General features: G+C 39.7%; 1 protein-coding gene across 3 annotated transcripts in view; it reads right to left on the bottom strand.

Annotated features, from left to right (window-relative positions):
• LOC125466203 (neurabin-2-like) overlaps positions 1–26692 on the bottom strand; it is a 211184-nt gene that overhangs the window by 25144 nt on the left and 159348 nt on the right. For all 3 annotated transcript variants that reach the window (XM_048560421.2, XM_048560423.2, XM_048560422.2), the window contains exons 7-10: positions 15824–15979; positions 8522–8575; positions 2408–2637; positions 372–468 (exon numbers count right to left, since the gene is read on the bottom strand). In XM_048560421.2, the coding sequence (XP_048416378.1) occupies positions 372–468; positions 2408–2637; positions 8522–8575; positions 15824–15979 (537 nt within the window). The remainder of the gene's footprint in view (positions 1–371; positions 469–2407; positions 2638–8521; positions 8576–15823; positions 15980–26692) is intronic.

Below are 26692 nucleotides of genomic sequence, written 5' to 3'. Positions count from 1 at the left end.
TAAGTGACTTACGGCTGTGATGAGGAAAAATTTCTGCAGACAGTTGTGAATCTTTGAATGCTCTAGCCCAGAAGCTGCGGATGCTCAACTGATGAGTTGATTCAGGATGAAGCTGATAGATTTTTGAGTGCTATGAAACTTAAGGACCGAGGCTGATGTAGAAATTCAGTCTCAACCTTACTGTATGGAGGAACAGGTTTGTTGGGTAATACGGTTAATTCCAATAGTTTATTTTAAATAACGGTTTCTACCCAATCTTAAAATCATTGAGGAATATTTGAGATGTACAATATTGATATATACAATAACTTTGAGGTATGCAAATTATACATTCACCATATTCTAGTACTATGAGGAGGTTGGAATCATACCTTGCTCTTAAGTTTCTCAATCTCTTCTTTATGTGAGTTTTCAGTTTCTTCTAAAGTTCTCCTTTGAGCTGTTTCTTTTTTCAGAAATTCTATTTCCCTAAAAAGGAGTTTGAAAAGCCATGGAACAGAAATAAAAAACAACTTGAGATTCTCAAAGTACAAGTTTCTGTTATTCAAATAACAGGTTAGAGTTTTAAAGAGGATCAAGTTTTAAACTGGCATATTACATTCCAGAGTGTGCTATTGTTGGTGATGTGGTATTCTGAACTGAAGATAAATAATGCACAGGGGGCCATGAGTTGAGAACATTAAATACACACTGCAGATTGAAAGCCCTTTCTGAGCATGTTAATTCTTTTTGATATTCTTCAACAGGAATAACTTAGAATAAACAACCAAGACAGCTCAAGTGTGAATAACTGCCTGACGTGGAAATTTTTTGTAAGCCATATACAATTACCTATGTAGTAAAAGGTTCTGCAAAATAGTCGATTCACTTCCTCTTAAATCAGAGGTTAGCAAGATTTTAGTAATTTTGAAGTCTGAAATGACCCTAAAATCAACAGATTGAACATGACAAAAGATGCAGCAGATTTCGCTTTGGTTGGCACCTGTACCTTTCCTAAACATATCCAAAGATTTTATTAACAGTTAATGTTTTGCAGATTAAAAAAAACGAAAAAGAAATCTATTCCTGTAGTTACACAGATAGTAGGAACTGTCAATGCTGGAGAATCTGAGATAACCCTGTGAAGCTGGATGAACACAGCAGGCCCATCAGCATAAGAAGGGTCTCGACCCGAAATGTCAAACTTTCCTGCTCGGCCTGCTGTGTTCATCCAGCTTCACATCGTGTTATCTCTATTCCTGCAGGGCCTGCACAAGCTCTGGACATCCGAAAAAGCTTCAAATTTGAAATGTAATTACTGTTGTGATGTAGGGACGATATCTAGTGCAGAATTTAATGTAAATTCCATTGTGAGGTTGATGGAAGGGGTACATTTATCCTGACAGCTGAGGATCCATGCCACCTCCAAACCTCTACCTAAGATGAAATCTGAGGCAGGAAAGCCCATGAATGGCCTCTCCATCCTATCGCCAATTGGATGTTTTCAGGAGTTTGCTCATCATATGATTTTCCAAGAAACTATCAAACTAAACTTCTTACCTACATTGTGTAGAATCAGCACATTGTATATTTACTCAAAGGGGGTAATGAAAAACAGCTTTTTTTAAGTATCCAAATGGTATCAATGATTAAAATATTAACAACTGTACACTCTGATGTCTAATCTTAACAAAACTGATCTTTCATCTTTGGAGATGGCTGTGTATTTCCTTCCTTTCAAGTTTCTCTTTAAAATTTTCACAATTTGCAGTTTTTCCTCCATCAGTTAATAGCTATTCCCTATATGTAAGAATAAAGCATTAAGCCCCTGCTCATGGTTCCCTCTGAGGACTGATAAATTATTAATCTTATCAGATGGAAAACGACTGACATCCCATGATTTGTTATTTATGGCAATTGATAAACCAAAATGAGCAGGACAGCAAACATTACCTGCTGTGAAAGATTAGCCAACATTTGTGGGCTTGAGTATTTTATTTGTATGGAGAGCAGCTTAGGAGCACTGATAGGGATTTATTCTGATCGGACTTTCACTGCAGCAATTCTCATAATGCACATGAGCTCATGGAAAGCAGAAAGCATTTTCTTGCATGTGCTTTAAAAAGTGGAATATATTAAGCATGATTTATGGTCTTCTTTGAACACCAAAACCATTTTTTTTGATAAATACAAGCACACTCCATATCAAATTAATTGGGGTTGAATTTTTCATCTTCACCGCCTGGACAGCAATGTGGTGGTTTCAGTCATTTGTCTGTTGACTAATATGATTTTCACACCATGTATCAGACTGATAATCAAGCACGTTTTACACAAAAGTAGAGATCCACTCCAGTCAATCGCCACCTAGTTAGTGAAGATAAAAATCTCCCCTGGTCTAATAACACAGGAGTGGGATGTTTCTTACTTCTGCTGGTATTCCTTAATCAAGCGTTTTGCTTTGCTGTACTTTCTCTCTAAGGCCTGGTACTGAGCCTGTGTCTCTTTCAAATGTTCATCCACAGCTTGACAAAGAGTTTGGGCCTCCATCCAGTAACTCTCCAGCTTCTCCATACGTTCCTTGTTTTCCTCAACACTCTGCTCCAACTGGGCCTTTTCCATTCGCCAACGCATTTTTTCCTGTTCTGTTGAATGAAGCTGAACAGCCATGAAAATAAATATTGTTTAGTCAGAAGCATCATGAAGGGTGGTAATCACCAAAAAAGCTGTTGTCCTATTCAAAACAAAATAAAGTCTGTATCTAATCAATAATTCTACTACTGAATGAATTACATTCAGATAAACATGTGGAGGAATCAATGTAAAATTTATTTCCACTGTGTACTAATTTTTGAATGTTTGTTAATGTGTTCTTGAGCAATTTTTCAACTGAGCTATTTTGATAAAGCCCTAAGATAAGAAGATCAGAGGTTTTATTAGAAAACAAACTAAACATGAATGCATTTAGTAATAAGGTAAAAGTAGTTCATAGGGCAAATTCAATACATCTAAGTATTGAATATAATGTTAATCATAACCTCAAATTGAAAAAAGAATCAGACTAATAGGGTTCTAAAAAGACCTAACTGCTGCAAGTTATATTAAACATGCTCAGTACTTGCATGTTGTAATACAGAACACAGAACATTAGAGCACAGGAATGGCCCCTTCGGTCCCGATTTGTACTGAACATGAAGCCAAATTAACCTAATCTCTTCTGCCGCCCATGGTCCATATCCCTCCATTCCTTGCACATTCATGCGCTTACCTAAAAGTCTCTTAAAAGTGTCATATCTGCTTCCACCACCATCCCTGGCAGTGCATCCCAGACTCCTACCACTCGCTGTGTAAATCACTTGCCCCTCACATCTCCTTTGAATTTTCCCTCTCTCATCTTAAATGCATGCCCCTCAGTATTATACATTTCAACTCTTGGAAAAATTATTCTGACTGTCAATCCTATTTCTGCATTTCGTAACTTTATAGACTTCTAGCAAGTCCCCCCTCAGCCTTTGCCGCTCTACAGAAAAGAACCCGAGTTTTGCTAGCCCCTCTGCGTAGCTCATAGCTAATCCAGGCAGCATCCTGGTGAACCTCAGATGCTAAAATGTCCATATAGGCCACAAAATGAATGAAGAGGTGCATGTAATTGTATGGATTACAAAATTTAAGTGACACCCAGATAAAAGTAGTCAGTATTTCAGTCATTTGATCAAAGCACTAAAGTTACAGAAATCTCCTTCAGATATCAAGATTGAAGGCAGCTGAAAGAGGGTTCAATCTTGGCATGACTAATGATGGATATCATAGTGGTTACAGTGAGCTGCAGTGAATATGCAAACAATGGGCAAACTGGCCTACCAGCTGTTAGAGGTGTTCAGCCCTGCAATTTTACTGAATCATGTTACTTCTCTATCAATGGATGGCAACAGAAAGCATTGAAATGTGGGCATTAGCACAAATTGTTGCCAGTATTTATGCTTTGCAGGAGTGGACTGAGAGATCGGAAACTACATTGCTCACAGGACCACTCACTATGGACAATGGTTTACAATCTCAGCCCAGCAATAATGAATTCTGTTGGTCTTGCACACAGGATTAAATTTTGGGTAAACACAGGTCACAACAACAATCTTCGTAGAACATTACAAAAGGCTTTTGTGGCACAGTGGTTGTGGGCAGCATACATTATAAGATGACTGAATGAATTGTAAAAATTGTGCTCTTGTTCAAACAAAGTGGTGAGGATAAATTAGCAGAAACAGCTGCCTTCAAAACTGAAGGATTGCAGTCAGCAAACTTCTAGAAAGAATCATTCAGAACAGAATTGATAGTCACATAGACAGAAGTGGATTATTCAGGGAGGGCCAGTATGGATTTTGTTTGGAAAAATCATAATGAAGTAATTTGTTGAAGTTCTCTGAAGAAGGTTGATGAGGGTAATGCTGTAGAAGAGCTGTACATGGACCTCTGAAAGGTGTTCAATCCAACAAACTGATGGAAGTGTGAGAGCTTATGGAGTAAAACGGATAGTATCAACATGGATACAAAACTGGCTGAGTGGTAAGCAGTAAAAAATAATGGTTAATGAAAGTTTTTCAAATTAGTGGACGGTTTATAGAGAAGCTTCCCAAAGTAGGTACTGGGACCCTTGCTTTTTCTGATATATATCATATGACCTGATGTATATGAAGCGCAGGGGATAATGTCAAAGTGTGCAGACAATACAAAGCTTGGAAACTTTGTAAACTGTGCGGAGAATAGAGTAGAACTTCAAAAGGATATCAATAAGTTAGTGGAGAGGGCAGATATGTGGCAGATGAAATTCGATGTAGGGAAATATGAGATGATATATTTTAGGTAAAAAACACAGAGACAATATTAAATTAAGGATTAAATTTAAAGTGTGCACAGGAGCAGAGAGACTGGGGTGCGTATGTACGTAAATCATTGACTGTGGCAGGTTACACAAAACAATTCAGTTAACAAAGCAACTCGCACCTCAAACTTTATTAATAGTGACATAAAATACAACTGGAAGGTAATAATGCAGAACCTACAGGAGACACTAGTTAGACCTTAGCTGCAGTACTATGTACAGTTTTGGGCACCACACTTTGGGAAGGATATGAGAGCATAAGGGATCTTGTACATCTTATAAAACAGTTTGCAAGAATAGTTCCAGGGATGGGTAATGTCAGATTGGGAATACTGGGGCTGTTCTCCTTACAGAAAGAGGGAGTTAAGAGGAGATTTGATATTGTTTTCAAAATCATGAGGTCTCGGAGTGCATTGGGAGAAACTGTTCCCACTCAGAGAAAGGATTGGGGTCACAGTCTTACCGTAATTTGCAAAATAAATAAGTGTGATGTGAGAATTTTTTTTAACACAGCAAGTGGTTCAGGTCTGAATACACGCCTGAAAGAGGTATGCCAGCAGCTTCAATTGAGGCATTCTAGAGGGCATTGGATGATTATTTAAACAGAATTAATGTGTAGGTTGCAGGGAAAGGGTGAGAAAATGGCACCGTGTCATTATGGTTGTTCAGGGAGCCAGTGCCGACACAATAGGCTGAATGGCCTCCTTCTGCACAATTCTGTAATTCTACCTGTGATTGATGGCCTATTGATTTCATTGGCGGATGAATATGCTGTAAGCACCTGAGATGATTCTACACAACAAACTAGATGTATTGAATGTTCAGCTGCATGTCAAATAGTTCTTCCTCTGTTAATTGTAGAAATCAGCCTCGGGGGAGATGCTATTACACACCTTTGAGGTGAGTGGGATTTGAACCAAGGCCTTCAGGAATCAGAGACTGGGTCACTACTATTGCACCACAAGAGCACAAGATGCAGGTTAAGAGCACCGATTGGATGATTATATGAACCAGCATGAAGGGGCACTGCCACATAAGCTAGTGGTGTCAGAAGATAAACATTAACGACGTTTTGTGAAAATCACAATATTCATGATGTGTGACTCAATATATCCCAAGTAAACACTAGATGTAGATTCATCCTTCACAAAAGCCTGGCTTTCAGGAGTCTTACTAACTTTACCCACATGAGTATGTACACATCATGGAGTCCTATCTAGCTCCTGGCACACAATTAGCCTGTCAGTGCTTCTTAACCCATTCCAAGAGCACCAGCAGGAGCAGATGTTAGTGTCACTTTTCATTTATATCCAAACAGATTAGAAACATGTTATGTTTTATTCTAATCTTTTCAGATGCACGCAAGAGTGATTCAGTTACACAGACCTATGGATGAAGCATTGCAAATAGCAAACAGACAAGTATTTGCATATTGGAACATGATGTAATTACAGTTAATGGGTTTTATCAGATCTGTTTTTAAGTGGGTTTCACAATATTTTGACAGGAATAAAACATATTGTTTACAAAAAAACTGAGTTAATTCTCGCAGTCTGACAGGAGAGATGACTTATAGACCAAATAGAAGGCTCTTTAATTTCAGTGTTGAGAAATAATGAAATCCATATCTACCATGCATGAATTTACACACAGTCATACAACTGTGTCGGAAGGAAGGGAATTTTTGTCTCACGTCATAAGAAATGTACTTGTTGTTTTAAACTTAGATATTAAGGCACCATGGAACCAGCCAAGAAGCTGCAAGTAGGATTTAGTGTTTTCCTAGGGCTACACGTTTTCCCAGATTGTACTCAACATCTGAGATCCAGAATCCCATTTAATCAAGACAAGAGGGAAAGAAACAGATAAATATGTGGATGAAACTAACGATCAAGGTACAAAAAAAAGTCTGTGAGATTGAAATTTATTGGAGTCCAGCTTTGACAGTATAAATGCAGCGATGAAGAATTTCTGTTCATCAACACACAAGGTCGGCTCCAAATTCCAGGGACAATGTTATTTGAATAAATAGGATAGGTCTCTGATCTACCCAATTTGCTTAAGCAGTGGGGTGCAATCTAAGGTAGAGTTGTCTGAAGGTCTAAAGGGGCTGCGGTGAATGTTTAAAGTTCTCTCATATTTTGCAGCTACCCTCTGCAATTGCGGAGACTGGCCTAGGAATTCAACGACAAACTAAAACGAGGGTGCAGCTCTTCACAGTTCGGTTTGTTTTTTCCTTTGAACGCCTATCACACTTTATAGACTTGTTAAGTAGCTACTTCCAGCACCCAGCCTCTCCTCTGTGCTCCCCTTCAACAAAAGCTAACTTCTGCAGTCTTCTTCTGCTATCTGGCTGCCAAGAACAGATCCAGTCCAGTGCACCTGACCTCCAGCACAGGTAGGGCAAGCAGGTAGGTCCTGAATCCACAGTAGACAGAATAAGGATCAAATCGTGCCCTGCCAGCACCAATCTGATTCAACCCAACAATTCAGCTGGAGTCAAATGACCCCAAGGGGTCCACGTTGGTGTGACAATGTACACCTTTATGTGCATTGTATAGTATGGAAGTTTGAATTACATTGGCAGAAACTCCACTTTTCTTCACATCACATAGCTGACCAAGAATCTCCCCCAACCTGACCACCTGGTCATCCTGAAGATGTAGTGCCAATGAATGCAACTTTACATGCACCAGCCTATATACAGCATCACACATAATATAGAAGTTAGGTGGGGTGGAGGGTGTGCTCACGTGGTGGGTCACCAGGCATACGTGCAATAGCTGGTACAGTGAGATGGAACCACACAGATGCCAGCTCACTGCAGTGAGAGATTATATCCTCACTTTGTGGCAGCGGGTTGAGATGCCAACTTTGATAACCTAACATACTGAAGGAGACTAATGGGAATAACTCAGGTCATTCGGGGTGGCCTGGGGAGTCTGTCGGCGAGCAAGCTTGTGCATAATGGCCAACTCCAACCTGTGTTGAGGCTTGGAGAAAACAGAGACCATTCTGTTAACATGAATCAGCACAAATCATAGCACCATCCAAATCATGTAGCCTATCCAGACAGTTCACACTCACAGCTAGACAGGGAGCTTAAGCAATTAACATCTTGGTTTAGGACACTAATCTAAACAGGGCCTGAAAACAGGAGCTGCGTGTTTGAAATTTAAGGTTGTCTTATAAATGGCCGTTTGGATTACAGCCAGGCGGGATAATCAATGCATTTAAATATCCCATAAATGTCTGGTTTACAGCAATATCACTGTCTTGATTAAAACAATGGATTATTTTGAACTCTCCTCTTGATTTGTGGTAATAAAGTCATATTAAGGTGGGCTGTAGTTTAGAATAGATATGGCCACATAATGGAAATTCTAATGTATTTCAAACATATTAAAGTCTGAAAATGTTTAAATTAATAATGACAACATCGACAATCACAGACCTCTTCCATCTTGATGCGGTTCATGAAATTAAATACTTCTGTAATAGCCTCCTGGTGAAGGCATAAGGAAATCTACATAGATTTCTGAAAAGCTCAATAAAACTCAACTGCAGCATGAGAAGAAGTAGTTCTTCAGTAACAAAAATGAACGACAAATAATGTAACATTTCCTTGCAAACATCAATGTCACTGGGAAACAGAAAACATACCTTTCTTTTCAGCTGCTGAATCTCTGCTTCAGTTACTGCGTGCTTTATTTGAAGCTGATGATTAAAAACAAACCATATTATTATTGATATCACATGTCAGATTTTTATTTTTATTCATTTGTCTTCTCCAGTTCAAATAATACAATTTGCCCAGTCATTCAAATCCAAAACAGTTGAAAGACTGGGACCAGAAAGGGAACTGCCACCCAAACGTTAAAAGGAATTGACAGCATTGAGGATTTAAGCAACATTTTGGACAGTAGGTGATCAATGGGCTGGTAGGGGAGGTGCTGATTTGGACTGGTAGACTGGAGTAGATCGAGTAAGGAATGACTTATGCAGCAATTGCAGCCAAGATCCTTTTAATATTGCGCCTTGAACCTTGCCTCAGTTAGTCCCGAGAGCCTTGGACGCTTTAGGAATCCCATACAGCTTGCAAAGGGTGATCCCGAGAATGAAGGGGTGAACATAGACGTTATTAGGGCAGGAGATTCGATTGGGATGGGTGGTGATTGGGAGAAGATGACTGGTACAGGGATTTGTAGTCCAAGACCTGGAAAGTTAATCTGGGAGACAATCAGGAGCAGGAAGTGATGGTGGGGGAGGGGAAGGAGGAATGGAACTGAGCTTGCAATCATCTTCTGTGAGTAATGGAGTTGACAGCAGGACTCCAAATACTTCCAGCTGCCATTTTCAATGAAATATTGACTTTCAAAATAATTATTTCGGTTGCTTCTTTCAGGGCCACTACTTTGAGCCCATACAGAATCACTTACCTTGATCTAGTGGGGGGAGTGGGGTGGCTGTGTTATGTTCAGCTCATCATCTTGAACATGTCCTGAAATAGACTCCCTATTTGAGAATGTCTTTATTGTTTACCGTTCTGGCAATTTATTCATCACTTTCAAACAATAGTGTGGAAAAACCACAAGTCAGGTCCACAATAGTTAACTTAAGTTGACCAGACAGTGGAGTAGTTATCGCATTACAACTTGCAGACATCCAGGATTTTGAGTTAATTTACAAGGCACGAGTAATAGAACGCTGCTGCAAGACTTAAAGGACTGCAATTGATTTTGGTCACGAAACAAACAGCCTGCATTTTAAACGATTTTTCTACAAAAGCAGGGGCATCATAGCACGTCTCATTCAGAAAGGTATTGGATGTACAATTGAAAATGAAATATTTTGAGTGATGAGTAAAGATCACAGGGAGTGAAATTAATAGGGTAGCTCTTCCAAAGATCTAGTAAACTGGACAAACAACCTCATTCCACACTAAGATTCTATGATTATTAACCATTTGCTAACAATGCATGTCATGATAACAGGGAGTGATGGAAACTTTGAACTCTTTTCTACAGAAGGTAGTTGATGCTAGATCATTTGCTAATTTTAAATGTGAGATCCCACAGATCTTTAGTAACCAAAAGGCACAAAGTGACATGGGCAATGCAGTTAACAGGATCAGTTATGAAAAGAGGGCACAGATTTGAGGGTTAATTCTTTCCATGTAATTCTCATTTTTTATTTTTTTCAGTTATAGTGTAGCCCTTAACTCACTAGAGGATGTTATAACTGGAGAACTGCAAAAACAACCATGGTCTTTAATCTTAGTTAACTAAAGATGAAAGATTCTGATTTCAAAAGATGTCTGCAGCGAATAAGATGATCAGTGTAATATTATTTTTGTTTTAATTGTGATTGTTATTTCAGTTGGAAACATTTTTAGCAGTGAGTTTATTCAAGGATAGTTTGGCAACCATCGAGTACAGGGACATGTCTGGGAGTCCCAAAGACATTATTTCTTAATAGAGAAGTTAAGGGCAGATTATAGTTCTTCCATGGTTGCTCATAATAATCCCAGAAGTCCAGCGTTTTCCACAATGGAGCAGGCTGTCTTTCCTGGTTCAAAGAATTGAGGTGGGAACACAGGAAAAAGGATGGACATGAGTGATCACCTATTTGTATTATTTTTTCATCCACTACCTCCATATCCCTTGATGTTAACACTCGCCAGAAACCCATCAATTCCTGTCTCGGACATGCTCAATGATCGAGCTCCCACAGCCTTCTTGAGTCGAGAATTCCAGAAATTCATCACCTGAGAGACAAAATGCCTCCTCATCAATGTACGAAATGGCCTGTCCCTTTTGCCCAGAGGAAGTGATGGTTGCCTGCCTCTTTGAAGCATTGTGGACTGTGAAATGATGGAGCTAGCAAAATGGAGCTGGGTGGGCAATTCCACCGTTATGACCAATGCTGATTGAGGTTTTAATATTGTATGTCCATTGGTGTGTCACTTGGGAAGAGTTTGGACATTTGGTGTTTTCTTGCACCCACTGCCTTTGACTTTTGAGTTGGTAGAAGTCATGGTTTTTGAGGGTATTGTCAAACAAACCTTGACACGTTGCTACAGAGCATCAAGTAGTTGATTTATTCATCCAGCGCGAAAGGATCTGACATTATGTTTACTTGATAAGGGTCCAATTAAGTAGACTGCTTTGACCTTAATAGTGTCGAGCTTTTTGAATGACATTGGTGTTCTCCCACCCTCAAGTGAGTGGACAGTATTCCAACACATGCCTGACTTGTGCCTAATAGGTTAAAGTGAGGCTTTGGGGAGTTAGGAAGTTAGACACTCTGCAGGATACTCAGATCTGATCTGCGGTCATATCCATTGGACTTGTCTATTTGAGTTTCAGTGGTGGTTTACAGGATGTTAATGGTGGAGCATAGTGATGCTAATGCTATTGAATACCATGGGGAGGTAGTCAGGTTGTTGGAATTCTTGCTGCAATTTAAGGGGCTGTATGTTAAGCAACTTCAATATGAAAATTAAGCAGAGATCCTTTGTGCTGGACTGCAACTATTTTTTGCATCCATCCATTTTCTGCCACCAAATTTGCTGATTGCTGATGGCACGTACACATTCTAAGCAGTGTGATACAAATGTTTTTATCCTTAAATTTCCATTATGTCCTATCATTTTACATCATTGGATTTTGTTGTGGAATTGGTCCAATTGGAATGGAGTAGCTTCTCTGACCAGTGCAGATGCAGAAACAGCTTGAAAAGATTTGGAGGAAAACTCAATATATTGCAGGGAACCCCTTGGCTTAGATTGATCTTGCTTTGAGAACTGAGATGAATGTGATGCAGAGTTCTTGCATCTTTCTTGTCACATGTACAAACACAAGGAAGTTAATGCTATCTTGTTGGGAAACAGCAGCATCCTATGTTCTCAGTTTTAACTTGTCAGTAGTACTGTGCACTGGCTGAGCATGGCCGCTGTTTTACAAGATAGCAAACCTCATGATCTTAATGAACCCTGTGTACCTTCAAAGGGTATGTTGGCCTTCATCACAAGGGGATTTGAGGGCAGCAGTAACGATGGTTTCTCGTGGTTATTATACAGCCTTGGTGAGACTATAAAGGAAGTGCAACAAAGCTTCAGTAAACTAAGCTGTTGGATGGCTGGATTGTATTATGAGGAGATTTTGATGAAACTGGGCCTGTATTCTCTGTAGTTTCAAAGAATGAAAGGTGATCTCAGTAAAACTTACAAGTTTCTTCCAGAGCTTGACAGGGTAGTTCTGGATCGGATAAGTCTCAAACCAGGGCACAAACAAATTAGTCAACTATGAATCCTTCAGTATTAAACAAGGTTCTGACGTTTACCATTATAAATACTTCCACAACCAAATTGCCTATTATTAAATAACTAGTGTGGGCATTTGTGGTTTTTTTTTACAGTTGGGAACGGTTTTGTTTTGCTATTTTTCCAGCTTCTGTATGATACCTTAGGACTTGCTACCAGACAGAAGGCCATGTGCCTGTCTGTGGAACAGCTTGTTCCCTGCAAAAAAGGTGGACTTCTCTCTTGATCATTCACTTCTCCATTCTCCTTCACCCTTTGTAAATTTGACTTTATAAATTAACATGTATCAAAGCTGCCTCAGTTTACAATCATATATCTGTCCTTACCTCTGGGCCAGGAAACTTTGGTTCAAATCCCACCTGCTTGAGAGGTATGTGATAACGTTCAGAACAGTCTAATTAGAAAAGATCGATATCTGTATCCAATAGAGGTTACTAGTCTGGAGGAACACCAGGTCAGGCAGCATCAGAGGAACAGGAAAGTTGACGATTCAGATCTGACAAAGGGCTCTGCCCCGAAACATTGACTTTCCTACTCCTCTGATGCTGCCTGACCTGCTGTGTTGCTCCAGCTCCACACTAAGTTGATTCTGACTCTAGCATCTGCAGTTCTTACTATCTTTGAGGTTACCAGGTATTTGTAGTTCCAGCCAATTTCCCATTCATTCCCTGAACAAGAGACACTAGAACTGCAAGTCTGGTTTAGGTTAACGAACTGAATAAACTCTCTGACCTATTACCAAAGACTATTTCCATTTCACAATGGATTTGTCAATTGTGAGAATTGTTACAAAGACACTTTATATTTACTATTGCTTGGAAGATTTGAGTGTTGAAGGATTGTGAGAAATGAATTTTATTCAGATTTTATGAAAACTGCCGATAATTGAAAAAAAAGCTCCCTTGTCAAGTTCAGAGTTAAATCTATCTGTGCTTTTGAAAGAATACCTCACTGTTGTATTTGCTAAACAAGCTATGTCTATCAGACTTCAGAGAAAATGGTACATGATTTATGACTTGACTATACATGTTCAAATATCGATGCAACTGATTCAAGATTTTACACTTTATTGTTTTCCATGCAAGATTAGGTAAAAAAAGTGCCAGAGGACTACACAGCTGCTCTCTCATTCAAGAGACAATAACTGGTGATGTGTTTGACCTGCATGGTCTGTTGATGTCACTCTGCATCGCAAACCAGCCAACTGAGCTAACCACAACATTTCAAGAATTACCTGCTGGGTTGAAGGCATTTTTTTCAGAAAGCCATATTCTGCACAGAAATCTGTTTTACTTTTATTCTCTTTCCCAAAGATTGTGAATATTGTTTCGGGAGGTTTAGAGGGATAAGCATCTATGCTTCTATATTACTGACTGCATTTGTTAACTAATTATTGCAACTTCACTGAATAAATTGTGTTTTGAAAATAAATCCACGTTTGTCTTTACTAAGAAACCTGGTTGATAGATATTGTTGCCTAAAACCTGATAAATAAAGAAGCATTATTTTTTCATATTGGTAACTGGAAAGAAGTCTTTTCACTTTACGTCGTGGAGTAGTGAGATTAGAGCAATGATGCACCCTTCTACCCTCAATCATTGTTCAATGTACATTTGGTTTACTCTTTCATAAGGCATGACCATGTTCAGCTTTTATTGCCCTTCCCTAACTACCTTGAGAAAGTGGTGGTGAGCACTCTTCTTAAACTGCTACACTGTGATTCACCCACAGTGCTATTAAGGAGGAACGTCTAAGATTCTGATCCACAGGAAGTTGGCTTTGAAGGAGGCTGCCATTTTACATACACCTTATTGAGTGCACTAGGTGGCACTGTGCACTGGAACACTAACATACAGTCATCGAACCATTCTGCATGGAAACAGGCCCTTCAGTTCAACGAGTCCATGCTGGCCACGTTCCCAAACCAAAGGATGCCCATATGCCTGCGTTTGGCCCACATCCCTCTAAATCTTTCCTATTCACGTACCTATTCAGCTGTCTTTTAAATGTTGTAACTGCACCTGCATCTACCATTTCCTCTCGCAGTTCATTCCACATACAAGCCAACCTCTGTGTGAAAACGTTGTCCCTCAGGTCCCTTTAAAATCGTTCTCCTGTCGCCTTAAAAACATGTCCCCTTGTTTTGAACTCCTTCACCTTAGGGAAAAGGCTGTTGCTGTTCACTTTATCTATTGCCCCTAATGATTTTAATAGGGTCACTCCTCAAACTCCTACACTCCACTTAAAGTCCCAGCCTATCCAGTCTATTTTTATAACTCAGACTGTCCATTCCTAGAAACATCTCGGTAGTTTTTTTTTCAATCCTCTCCAGTTTAATTATATCCTTCCTATAACAGGGTGACCAGAACTGCATACGGGTCTCCAGAAGACGCCTCACCAACATGCTGTACAACCTCAACATGATGTCCCAACTCATTTATCAAATGGGAAAAAATGGCTTCTTAATCACTCCTTGAAATCTATTTTATCAAGCAGAAGGCATAACACCTGTCCTGTTACATTCTCATTCCTCACAGTCCAAGGTCCCAAATCTGCTTTCAAGTGAAGCATCAATTTACATGTTCTCCTCTTGTTGTGCTCACAATCCATTATCCTCAACACCATGGAGATTAAATATGGATTGGGTGGCATTTCACAGAATACCTTCATTTATTTTGCAAACATGACCCAGAGTTTTCAGCGGTCTGTCATGTCACCTTGTTCTCATGCTAACATCTCTGCCCTTGGCCTGCTTCACTGTTCCAGTGAAACTCAATGCAAGATCGGGGAACAGCAACTCCTCTTTCAATTAGCACCATTCAACCTTCCGAGCTCAATAATTTTGGAACGCAACCCAATTTCTTTCTTTGTCTTTGCATCTTTCCACCATCGCTCTGGACACATACATTTCTTTTCTCTGTTTCTTTTCTCATCACATCTTCATTTCCTTTACCCTATAAAGACTAACTTTTCTGTCATTCAATATCTCGTGTCCCACCCGATCATAGAACTTTCCTGCACCACCCAACCCCATATCAAAAACTTATATCTCTAACTTTTCCCAGCTCAGGTGAAAGGTCAGCAACCTGAAATGTTAAGTCTGTTTCTCTCTCCATTCAATTATATAAGAATACAACGCGGAGCAAGAATAGACCATTTTGCCCCTTGTACCTGCTGTGCCATTCAATAAGAGCATGGCTCATCTGATTATGGTCTCAACTCCAGATTTTTGCTTAATCGCATTCCCTCCCCCTGCTAACCCACCAACCAATAACCTTTGAGTCTCTTGTTAGTCGAGAACTTCTCTACCTATGCTTCAAAAGACCTGCAAACTTGCTGAGCACCAACAGCATTTCCTGTTCTGTATGGTTTCCAGCCATAATGGATTCTTGAACTCAAATCTGTTACTCTTGTGTGTCACCTTGTGGAGGCCAAGTCTTTCTCTAAGGGACAAAAAAAAAACTGGATGGCCAGCAATTCCAGACTGCTCTTCTACACCCTGCGGAGCTGGCTAGAAAATGGCTTTAACAGAGCTGAAGGAAAGCTGTGGGGAGACACAAAGAAATGGGAGGGAGGGAAGGGAAAGATGACTATTATAATGCTTTTAACATGCGGCAGAATGGTTATAATAAATCTCGTACCTCCTTAAATTTATGCACCAGCTTTTCAGGATCCATTTCCACTGGTGAAAGCATATCTTCATTCTCTGCTAGATCAAAAACTTCAATTGCCATGTCACTGTTAACGAACATAGGGCTCATCTCTTCCTCCTCTTCATCGGTCGCATATTCTCCTGTCTGGTGGTGACATTAGGCAGTTTGTAAGCAGTGCTTTCTCTCCCCCAACCCTCAGTCAGTCAAAAGAAAACCAGGGGATGATTACCGAGAATCAGATATTAACATCAAACTGCACCTGTCTGTCAGACATAAAGTATTGTCTAAGGCACACATGGGCTCTAGTTCAACGGCTACTCATAATAAATGCACTTGATAATGGGAAATGAAACAATGTGAGAACAAATCAAGAGGATATGATTAGATGATTTAGACTCTTTCTGTCCATTTCACACATTTTCTCAGGCATCTTCAATCAGTTCTGTCTGCCTTTCCCCCACACACATGGAAATGAACAGCTGGATATTTGTGAAAAATATCATAAATGAAAGAAAATAAATCAGTTGAAAAATTAGGTCTCACTCATTAACCAGGAAGTGTACTGAAAGGTGTTGGCCTGGTCACAGCTCCAACAGAGATGGGCCATTGCTGACTATTCTATTCCACAATCCACATGCAGTATGAGTTTCAAAACTGCCAGCATCACAACGTTTCACACATACTCTTCAAGTCAAAAAAGGAGCAGACAAGAGAGAGACACTTTCAAAAACACGGGCACAGTTGTTAAGGGCCACATTAATGTATCAGATACTTATCCTGTACATGCTTACGTTGCTGATCTAGTTTCACTTTCAAATGCAAAATATGTGATTCTCTTTAGCGAGGTGGCCACTCAGCCATGTGCATGTCATCCAGCCTATTCTTACATCACACATATACCTCCAGGAAATGACTACTTATGCTCCCAACAATTAATCAAAATAAAATGTAGACTTCAGAGTGATTCATTTTCGTCTCATAGGCAAAACTGGAACTGCCTGAAGTAGCAATCTTACAGGCATTAGTTATTCAATATCTATGAAAGATTTCCCCTGCATGAGATTTCATTAGATGGCTGTCGCATATACAAGTTTAAATTTCATTTTCTTAAGTGCAGAGCTTTTAACAACCTCAGTCCTCTTTGGCTTTCTAGTATTTTCGAAAAGGCTGCACTGTGTTTCTCCTAGATCTATTTAATCATTTTGACACGATGCAGCTGCTGCAAATTGAACAGGGTAACCATGACAACAACAAAACCTTGCATTTATATAGTGTCTTAGCCTGTAACAGTTAAGTCTCCCAATTGGTGCTGCAAAGTAACCTGCTCCACCTCTGCCAACTATCGAATTCATATCATTTAAAATAAATCACTTCACCATCACTGAGCTGATTTCAAAAAAGATGCTGAATTAATGAAGGCATTTTTAAACTACTTAATAACTGTATTTTTGGCACAGAAGGAAAGATTGTATGACTTCCTTTTTCAGAGATAGGGTGTAGGAAAATTCACAGATTATAAAAAAGCCATTTATACAACAAACCTTTACATCCTAAGTAATTGAAAGTTCTAGAATCAGATAAAATGTCACATCTAACCATGTGAAGGAATATTAAGATCGAGGCCAAAAATGCACTGTCAAAAAACAGAATTAGGAAGCATTTTGAAGGAGCAGATATGGTTATGAAGGAAGTTCTCCAGAGGGTATGATCTAGTTAGCTGAAAGCGCATCAACAATGAAAGAGGGAAGACATCTTTGATCCAAAAGATGCCAATATTAGAGGAATATAGAGTCTTCCCGAGCTGAAGGAGGCTACAGAGGGTGGGCAGGGCAAGGCCAGGCAGGGATTTGGATGGAGCCATTGGGTATGTTAAAATTGTGGCACTTCTAGACCAAGAGCTGGGTCAATAGGTGAAAATGACTTACTGCGTCAAGATAATAGCAGGCAGTTTTTGGATGAGTAAGAGGGTGGTAAGAGGGAGGCCAGTCAGAAAAGCGCTAACATAGTCAGGACTGGAAGTGACAGAAGTACGTCTGAGCAGCAAACTGGCTTAGAGGGAATGAAGGTTAACAGAAGTAGAAGTGGCTGGCCGTAGTGATGCAAAGGATACAGAAACAGAAAACTCTATTCAAGGTCAGAGAGATTGTAAATGTTCTGCTTCAACCTCATAGTTACCAGGGCTGTAAGGAGTAAGGCTGTAAGGAAAGGAGTGGTTGACAGGGACTCAAATCAGTGGTTTATGTCTTCCAATATTTATCTGGAAGGAAATTTATGTTCCAAAGTTAGTGACAAGTGACAAATAACAGGTATAAATCAGGTAGTTTGAAGCAGTTCACCAACTACACTGAAAAGCGGAAATATTGAACTGGATTTTCACTTTCAACAATGGGGATGGGAAGTTGGGTAATTTCTTGACAACATGATCTCTCCTTCATCATGGTAGAGTCTGCCCATTATATTTCATCCTGAGAAGGTGACGATGGCCTGAAATGAAGCTGACTGGAGGGAGAGCCAGTGTTGAGAGAAACGAGCTGGCTGACTAGAAGGCCAGACTCCGTTCACTGGCACATGAGCCCATTCTCTCACGCAGTTGTTGTTTGGTCATGACGGCTGAATGTCAGATGCCAATATCAGTGCTTGATGGCTTTGTGCAGCTGGTGCATGCATGGAGCATGGATATCATGTGACGTAAAATACTTAAAACATTTTCTCCTGAAAGTAATGTAATGCATTTGTAATATTTCCACTCACCTTTTACGAACAAAATCCTATCATCAATTACTGCATCAAAACACTTAAATTATCATACACCTAAACAGGACACCTACGTTTGGTAACAGCTTTTAAACTTCCCTATCATAACGTTCATGATTTGATACTAGGGTTCTCTCATGATTTGCAACACCTACAGGAGCTGTGACCAAATCTCCTGCAGACATCTGATTAACCACCAAAATTGCAGAGGGTGGGCAAGTGCGTACACCCTCACAGTATGAAGGGCAGGACTGCCAAGCACAGGACTTTACTTCCGGATTATTCCGGTCAATACAAATTCTACAGGATTGGAATGGGGATAAGAATCCTGAAATCGGCTCGCACCTGCCATATTTAAATCTCTCCTATCTCTGCTTAGATTTGAATAGAAGCTTGGTTCTGCATTCAGAACCAACCTGCATTTCCTTCCTTAGTTTAGGGCAATTGAAACAGTGACAGAATGCAAAATAACTTTCTTTACCTCACAGTGTCTAACAGCACTTACTGTTTCACTTCAAACGTATACGACATTTGTTTGTCACAATATTTTTAATAGACACTGTTCCACATCTTCCGAATGCACATATATTACATCCCAATCACAATCTCCAAATTAGTGACAGCTTTTGCAAGCTATAAAAGTAATTATCAAAAGTTAAACTTCTTCATTCTGATTTATTTTAAATTCCACTGAACTCCAGGGTATAGAAAGTTTTATTTTAAAACACCTAGTAAATGTAAGATGAGTATCTTACATAAACTATTGGTAAAAACAGTAACTAATACTTTAACTCTGTACTTTTCTTATTCAATGCCATTTGATCTGCTGTTTCCAGCTTTTGCTATTTCTACTTCAATAAATATAACCTTCTGTATTATTCCAGTTCTAATATTTTATATTATTGGAGGTGCACAACTTGATTTGCCATTGCCAAATTTGTTTTTTTTTAAAAAACATGGTGAATTAAAGGGATAGATGCGCTTTTAAGCCAACAACAGAAATGTAAAGGCTGTGCCATCAACGTGTGACTATCATCTCTGATGATAATGGCTCCAGCATCAGTGTGCTGTTTTTGAAACTAGCGTCCTTTTGATGGCTTACAGTCTCATTGTTTGGGTACTGAGTTTTACTGACCAAAACAGTAAAATACTCTCAATTTCATTAGAGAGAAGAAAGTTGAGAGGTGACTTAATTGAAACATATAAAATAATCAGAGGGTTAGATAGGGTGGATAGGGAGAGCCTTTTTCCTAGGATGGTGACGGCGAGCACGAGGGGGCATAGCTTTAAATTGCGGGCTGAAAGATGTTGGATAGATGTCAGAGGTAGTTTCTTTACTCAGAGAGTAGTAAGGGAATGGAACGCTTTGCCTGCAACGGTAGTAGATTTGCCAACTTTAGGTACATTTAAGTTGTCATTGGATAAGCATATGGACGTACATGGAATAGTGTAGGTTAGATGGGCTCGAGATCGGTATGATGGGTCAGCACAACATCGAGGGCCGAACTGCCTGTACTGTGCTGTAATGTTCTATGTTCTAATCAAAACTCGTAACAGACAATGATGAACACTCCTTATTTTACCACTAGGTGACAGCAGAAGATCTCTAGTGATATCATGTATGATGCGTTCTTCACAAGAAATCCAGGTGAACTTGTCAACTGAAATGAGACATTTGACTCACGAGTAGATATTTGGGTATAGAACTGTAATATTGGTGAAAACATCGTGAAGATTGGCTCACTTCTGAATTAAATCTGAACTATATGGAATAATGGAAATAATTATAACTCATTGTATCAGATTATATCAAATTGCTGAACAGTTTTCTCTTGCTTTGTTTATTTGAAACATTTAGCTTTACTATCTGGTCTTATTTCTATAATTTTCGCCAAAGTATCTACCGTTACATATAAAACTGTGCTGTGCATTTCCTTTGATTTCTGTTTTCTATGACTGATTAATGAAGAGATAATGTTAATAGCTGCAGACCTGGCCAGTGATAACTTTGTACCACTTTGAGGTCGGGCTGACTGTCCTTTTAGAGTAATTGAAATACATTACCTGCACACCTAAGACGTTGTGTGACAAGCAATTAGGGAAGCAAATTGTATTTTGGTATTTGTTACAAATAAATGGGAGTATATGAGTAAAAACACAATTTTACAGAGCCTTGGTAAGACAATGCCCACAGTGTTATCATAGAATCCCTACAGTGTGGAAACAGGCCCTTTGGCCCAACAAGTCCATACTGACTCTCAGAGCATCCCACCCAGACACGTTCCCCTATAACCCACATAATCTACACATCCTTGAACACCATAGGCAATTTAGCATGGCCTATCCACCTAGCCTGCACATCTTTGGACTGTGGAAGGAAACCGCAGCATCTGGAGGTAACCCACACAGACTTGGGGAGAATGTGCAAACTCCACACAGTCACCCCAGGGTGGAACTGAACCCAGGTCAATGGCACTGTGCAGCAGTAGTGTTAACCACTGAGCCACCATGCTCTATATACTACACTACACTACACTATATATTACACACATACTGTATGTAGTTCTGATTTACTTACCTAAGGAAGGATATACTTAAAGAGAGTGCATGGAAAGTTCACTAGACTGAATACTGGGTTAAGGGAATTCTTCTATACGGACAGATCGAGTCTACTGGGTTTCCTAAACTTCCAAGAATATAAAAGAATGGGGTGATCTAATCCTAAAGGTATATGACAGATTAGATTCTAATAAGATATTTCTCCAGACTATGGAGCCTAGAACTGGGAGCCCTGGTTTTAGAATGCAGAGTCTGTCTGAGATGAGGAACAAAGTCTTTGCTTGAAGTGTCATGAATCGTTCGAATTCTGTACCCTAGAGAGCTGTGGATGTTCAACCATTGCGTGTATTCAAAACAAAGATCAAAAGATATTTTGAGTACTGACCTAGTCAAAGAATACAAGGATAGTGCAAGAGGAAGGTGTAACTAAGATACATCAGCCATGATCTGAGTGAATAGTAGAGCGAGCTTGAGGGGGCGAATGACCTAGTCAAGTTTTATTTATTTCTTCTGTTTTTATATTAATATATTTTATATTAATACTGTATTTAAGCAGCTTCAACTGAATGATGGGTATGCTGATAATCCTTGGAATCTGCTGAGGGTACATTCGTTGCATTTGGTGGTCAATAATCAGAAAAATGTTTTGTCATGGGCAATCTAATCAGAAGTGTTTTGGTGATCTAGTGAAAGGTCCCACATGAATGCCAGAAGAGAATAGTGTATACAATAGGAGAGTGATAAGCTGGCCTCCTAAGAGAGCTATTCCCTAAACCATTCTGAACAGTAATCATGAAATTATGTAAGAACCCTACAATATGAAAATCTAGTTGGGTCTTTATAGAAGACCTGCCATCATCTATCCAACATGTGTCAGAAAACAAAACTCTTCTTGAGTATGTCAATGGTATGTTCCGTCAGAATCCTTTTGGAGGCATTAGCCAGATTATATTTCAATTGCGCAGTTGTACATAAGCCTCTGCAAAGTCACCTGCAACCAGCACTACAACAAGCACCTAGTCATCTTCAAGTCATGGTGGGATAGCAGACTGCCACAAAATAGAGGCATAATGGCTCTACAGTGATCTGATTGATTCAGTTTCAGTGATTCATCACTTACCTAGAAATTAATGAAATGGAAACGTTATTCATTAAAGCAGGTTGCGGGCTTTCCAATTTATGTTACATCAACAAATGTGTACTTTTGAGAAATCAGCCATCTGGAAAGGAGAAGCGCAGTGCTGTCTTATGTTGCTGCCTGCATGATGTTGGGAAAGTGATGAAGCTGTTTCCTTGGCAATCTAGGCTTCATTTATTTGGTGTGTCAGCGTACAGTTGGCATATTAATTTGGCAAACACCTTTACTAGTAGCTGGGAAGGACATGGGATTATACAAATGTAAAGTTGTGGTCACTGTTTCAGTCATGGCCAGAGCTACAACTGTGGTCAAGTTGTGTGGAGGGCCTCAGGGAGACATGTGATTCAGTTATTATCTCCCTGGTGACACAAAGGAATCAAAGGCAGTGTCGCTTGGCACAAACTCACTAGTCTCAACAAACCCATCTTACAGTGATTGCAAATTGAAGCGAAAACAAAGCTTTATTAGTACCTCTTTATCAATGCTCGACAGAAACAATTCTGTCTTACATATTGAGGGATGCCAAAGGAACTGCCACCCTGATCCATTTCATTGCTGCAATTAAGCTTATATGAATAAGTACCTTTAAGGTGCTAACTCTTAAAGGCCATGGAGCAATGTAGCTGAGGAACACTATAAAATTTGATATGGGGTCAATGTACATAGATTTGCCTCAATTTAGATAATCCAATGACACTCTGCTTCATCCACAGCACAGAATCTGTTGTGTTTCCAGAAAGTGAGTAGACTTGAAATCACATAATGTGTATCTTGCCTGACAACTGGGGAGCCAGCAAGAACCCTGCCTGGCTTTCACTGGGGGAAGTCTGCCTTTTCAAGTGTCCTCCAGTATGCCAGGAAAGAACAGCACCACGCTTGTCAGTGTGATGATGATGCTGGGGTTGGCCCTGAAAGAATGGCATGCTTTATATTCAGAAGGAGATAGGTTTCAATCCTTATTCCGGTTACGCAGATCACAATGTACATTCTAAAGACCACTGGGATATTACAAGGTGTATTCCACGAGAGAAGGCTCCATGCATGTTTACTTCTACAGATGTCTATAGCTGCACTCCCTTCCCAATAAATGCTAATGCTTTAAAAGGATGTGCAGAAACATCCACAAGATTTAAATCACAATTTACGTTATTTAACTGTGTCCATAGATTACTTGAACACTTTACAAGTGGCTTTGCACAGGTATTGAGTTATAGCATACTTAAGGTATTCTGACAATTTTGTACAGGAGAAATCCCTTCATATCAATGCAGAAATGGTAGAGAGTAGCTGTCTAAGTGACAAAGAGAAGCCTGTTCCAGATGAATGATGCAAGTTTGTGGTTGTGAAACATGAAAAGAAAGATAAAATCAAAGAACCAACTGTAAAGTTGAGTAAATTGTGTAAATCAGCCATCTGCAAGAAGATATCTACAACCCTGTGAGAACACTATCAGTATGCCACAATTTTGTTTTATTCATGTGCTTACTTTCAAAATAAAAGGCCTTCTCCTCTCTATATCATTGCTAAACTATGCATTGAACAGTTCAGAGGCCTGGAGATTCTGAATCTACTGCTGGGAGGTTTGTATGATAATGCTCGCAATGATTCACCCCACAACCCCTTCCTGTTTCATGGAACACTCTGACTTCCATTTGGTGTCACACTACAGGCGGGAAGTCAGCATGATCATACAAACAAACTCAACCTCACTATTCTGTGGCACCATCTGTTGGCATTCCAATGCACTGCATCAGCAAAGAGCCAGAATATAGAAAAAAAAATCAAACAACAGCTTTCGTAAATTTGCTCAAAACGCTTTTGTTACTTTTAGAAAAGGGATATATTTTGAAGCCTGCAGTCCAATTTGATTCAGAAAAGATTCCACTGTTTATAATTGAGTAAATCAATTTCATTTGGAGGTAAACCAGCAATGCTGCAAAATGTTTGATAGACAAAGGAGATATTGTAGTGGTTTGGATTAAACAATTTGATGTAGATGGGATATAGTCATCAAGCGACCAGTTGTTGTTTAAAGCTGTTCATCTCTTAGCATTCTAAACAGTGCCTCAGTGTCTTCAAAGGAATATCTTATGTTTTAAATGCAGCTTTTGTTTTAACACTACTCATTTTCTGAACATTTACTACGAAGATAATGATAATGGTCTTCGGGACAACCTGCATTGGCCTGGCTTTCTATTGTGCATTACCCAGCTGGTCAATTTCTTGACTAAGATATTATTAGGATGGAAAATACATTAAATCTCCGCCACTCTGGGTCGGAACTTTAACCTCCCCAAGGACAGGCAGGGAAAGACAACAGTTTGTAAATTCTTAAATCCAGCCTCAACCCTCCAACTTTCAAACAGAGGTGGTTCACGTCATTGATTAGATTGGATTAGATTCCTTACAGTGTGGAAATAGGCCCTTCGGCCCAACAAGTCCACACCGCCCCTTGGAACATCCCACCCAGACCCATGCCCCCCATAAACCTCACACCCATGACTACTACGGGCAATTGAGAATGGCCGATCAACCTAGCCTGCACATCTTTGGACTGTGGGAGGAAATCGGAGCACACAGAGGAAACCCACGCAGGCACGGGGAGAATGTGCAAACTCCGCACAGACAGTTACCTGAGGCTGGAATTGAACCCAGGTCCCTGGCACTGTGAGGCTGCAGTGCTAACCACTGAACCACCGTGCTGCCCCAGCCACTGTGCCGCCCCATTGAGCTGCTCTAAGAAGGTGTGTAAGGTATGAACAGATTTTTGAGACAGCCTCCATTTTAACACAATTACACTTTTAAGGTATGGAGCGGAGCATGAATTAGTGAAGCAAATCTGTTCACTGCGCTGGATCAGCAGGAATAGCAGTGTTATACACCAGGCCTAAAATTTAATCAGACTTCCTGCATGCAAACTTGTTTCTCCCACATGTGCTCTCTCTCCAGGAATCTGGGTACTCTCATGGTGTGCAACAGGTATGGTGCATCCATCTGAAACCTGGATCAGAGGGAAAAAAATGTCCTTCTTGCAAGGGAAGAAATAGTGTGCTGGAAAAGGGAATCTTTCAGTTCTTGGTCTGCCAACTGGACAAACTGAAGTAAAATGAGGGCCATTTCAATCTAAGATAACAAAGTGTGGAGCTGGATGAACACAGCAGGCCAAGCAGCATCTCAGGAGCCTGCTGTGTTCATCTAACTCCACACTTTGTTATCTTGGAGTCTCCAGCATCTGCAGTTCCCATTATCTCTGATGCCATTTCAATCTGGTTTGTAATGAAGTTAAGATTGTTCACAAAATGCATTAAATTAGCCATCGATGTCTGAAGCTGGGAGATGTCTTTAAGCTTGTTGGGCATTGGGAGAAAGGAGTTTTCTCACTTGGTGCCTGACCTATATTATACGTGACCTGCTCGAGTTTGATACTTGACCGTGACACGGCTTCCAAAATGAAGGTTGGTGTTCATTCTAACAAATTGTCATTCATCACCGAAAATATTCACATTTCATGATATAATGAAATTCCTGCGGAATAATATTTCATTCAAAAGCATCAGTGCTTGAAATTTATTCCCAAATAGACACAGAAAAATTATCAGCAATCCAACTACAGTTAATTATCAATTTTATAATCAGAGTTCATGTTGGTGAAATTATTCTTTGAGGTTTTTAATGGCACTGAAAAGTCAGAGATGAACACAGGAAGACTTAAAAAGGCTAGATTTTCTGTGGCTTTGCCACATTTACTTAGAGTAATCCTGAGGTACAAGGAGAGCGGGAAGCATTGTAGGTTTTCCTAGTGCCTCCTGTCATCAGTAATTGTGAAAAGACCTTCACAAAGGCAGATTACTACAACTAAAAGGAGGCAGTTATGTGAAAATGACAGCTTAAATCCATTATGTCAGTCATAACACTGTCTGTGAGCAGGGGCAACATCTTCCTGGAGGCCAGTCTGCCATGCTGACTCACTACCCTTCCAGCAAAGTGGAAAATCTAGCCTTTAATGCCTTAGGGAAAAAAAGCACAAGTGAAAGAGTTGGCTCGGACAGGATAAAGCAGAAGTCACAACATGCACTGGTTTCAAACCAAAGATCACAAACCTTTACAGGCAGACAGCTGTTGTTATTATTGTGATTGCTGTTGAAAAAGGCTGTGCTGCTCCTGTCATGTGAAAACAGCTCTAAATCCTACAATACAGTTCAGAACAGAAAATGAAATTATTCGCTACGAGGCTTCACACAATGATTGCAAAAAAGATATAAACGATGAAACACTACATTGAATGACACAAGATTTTCATTGAATTCAATACTTAAGACTTTTTAGCAACCTTACTGTGCTTAACAAATTTGTTTTTTTGAAACTTTTGTTTCTACTCCATAATGCGACATCTTAGTGATCAATAC

The sequence above is a fragment of the Stegostoma tigrinum genome, chromosome 31 (assembly GCF_030684315.1).
Source record: "Stegostoma tigrinum isolate sSteTig4 chromosome 31, sSteTig4.hap1, whole genome shotgun sequence".
Lineage (NCBI taxonomy): Eukaryota > Metazoa > Chordata > Chondrichthyes > Orectolobiformes > Stegostomatidae > Stegostoma > Stegostoma tigrinum.
This window is presented reverse-complemented; position numbering and strand designations above follow the sequence as displayed.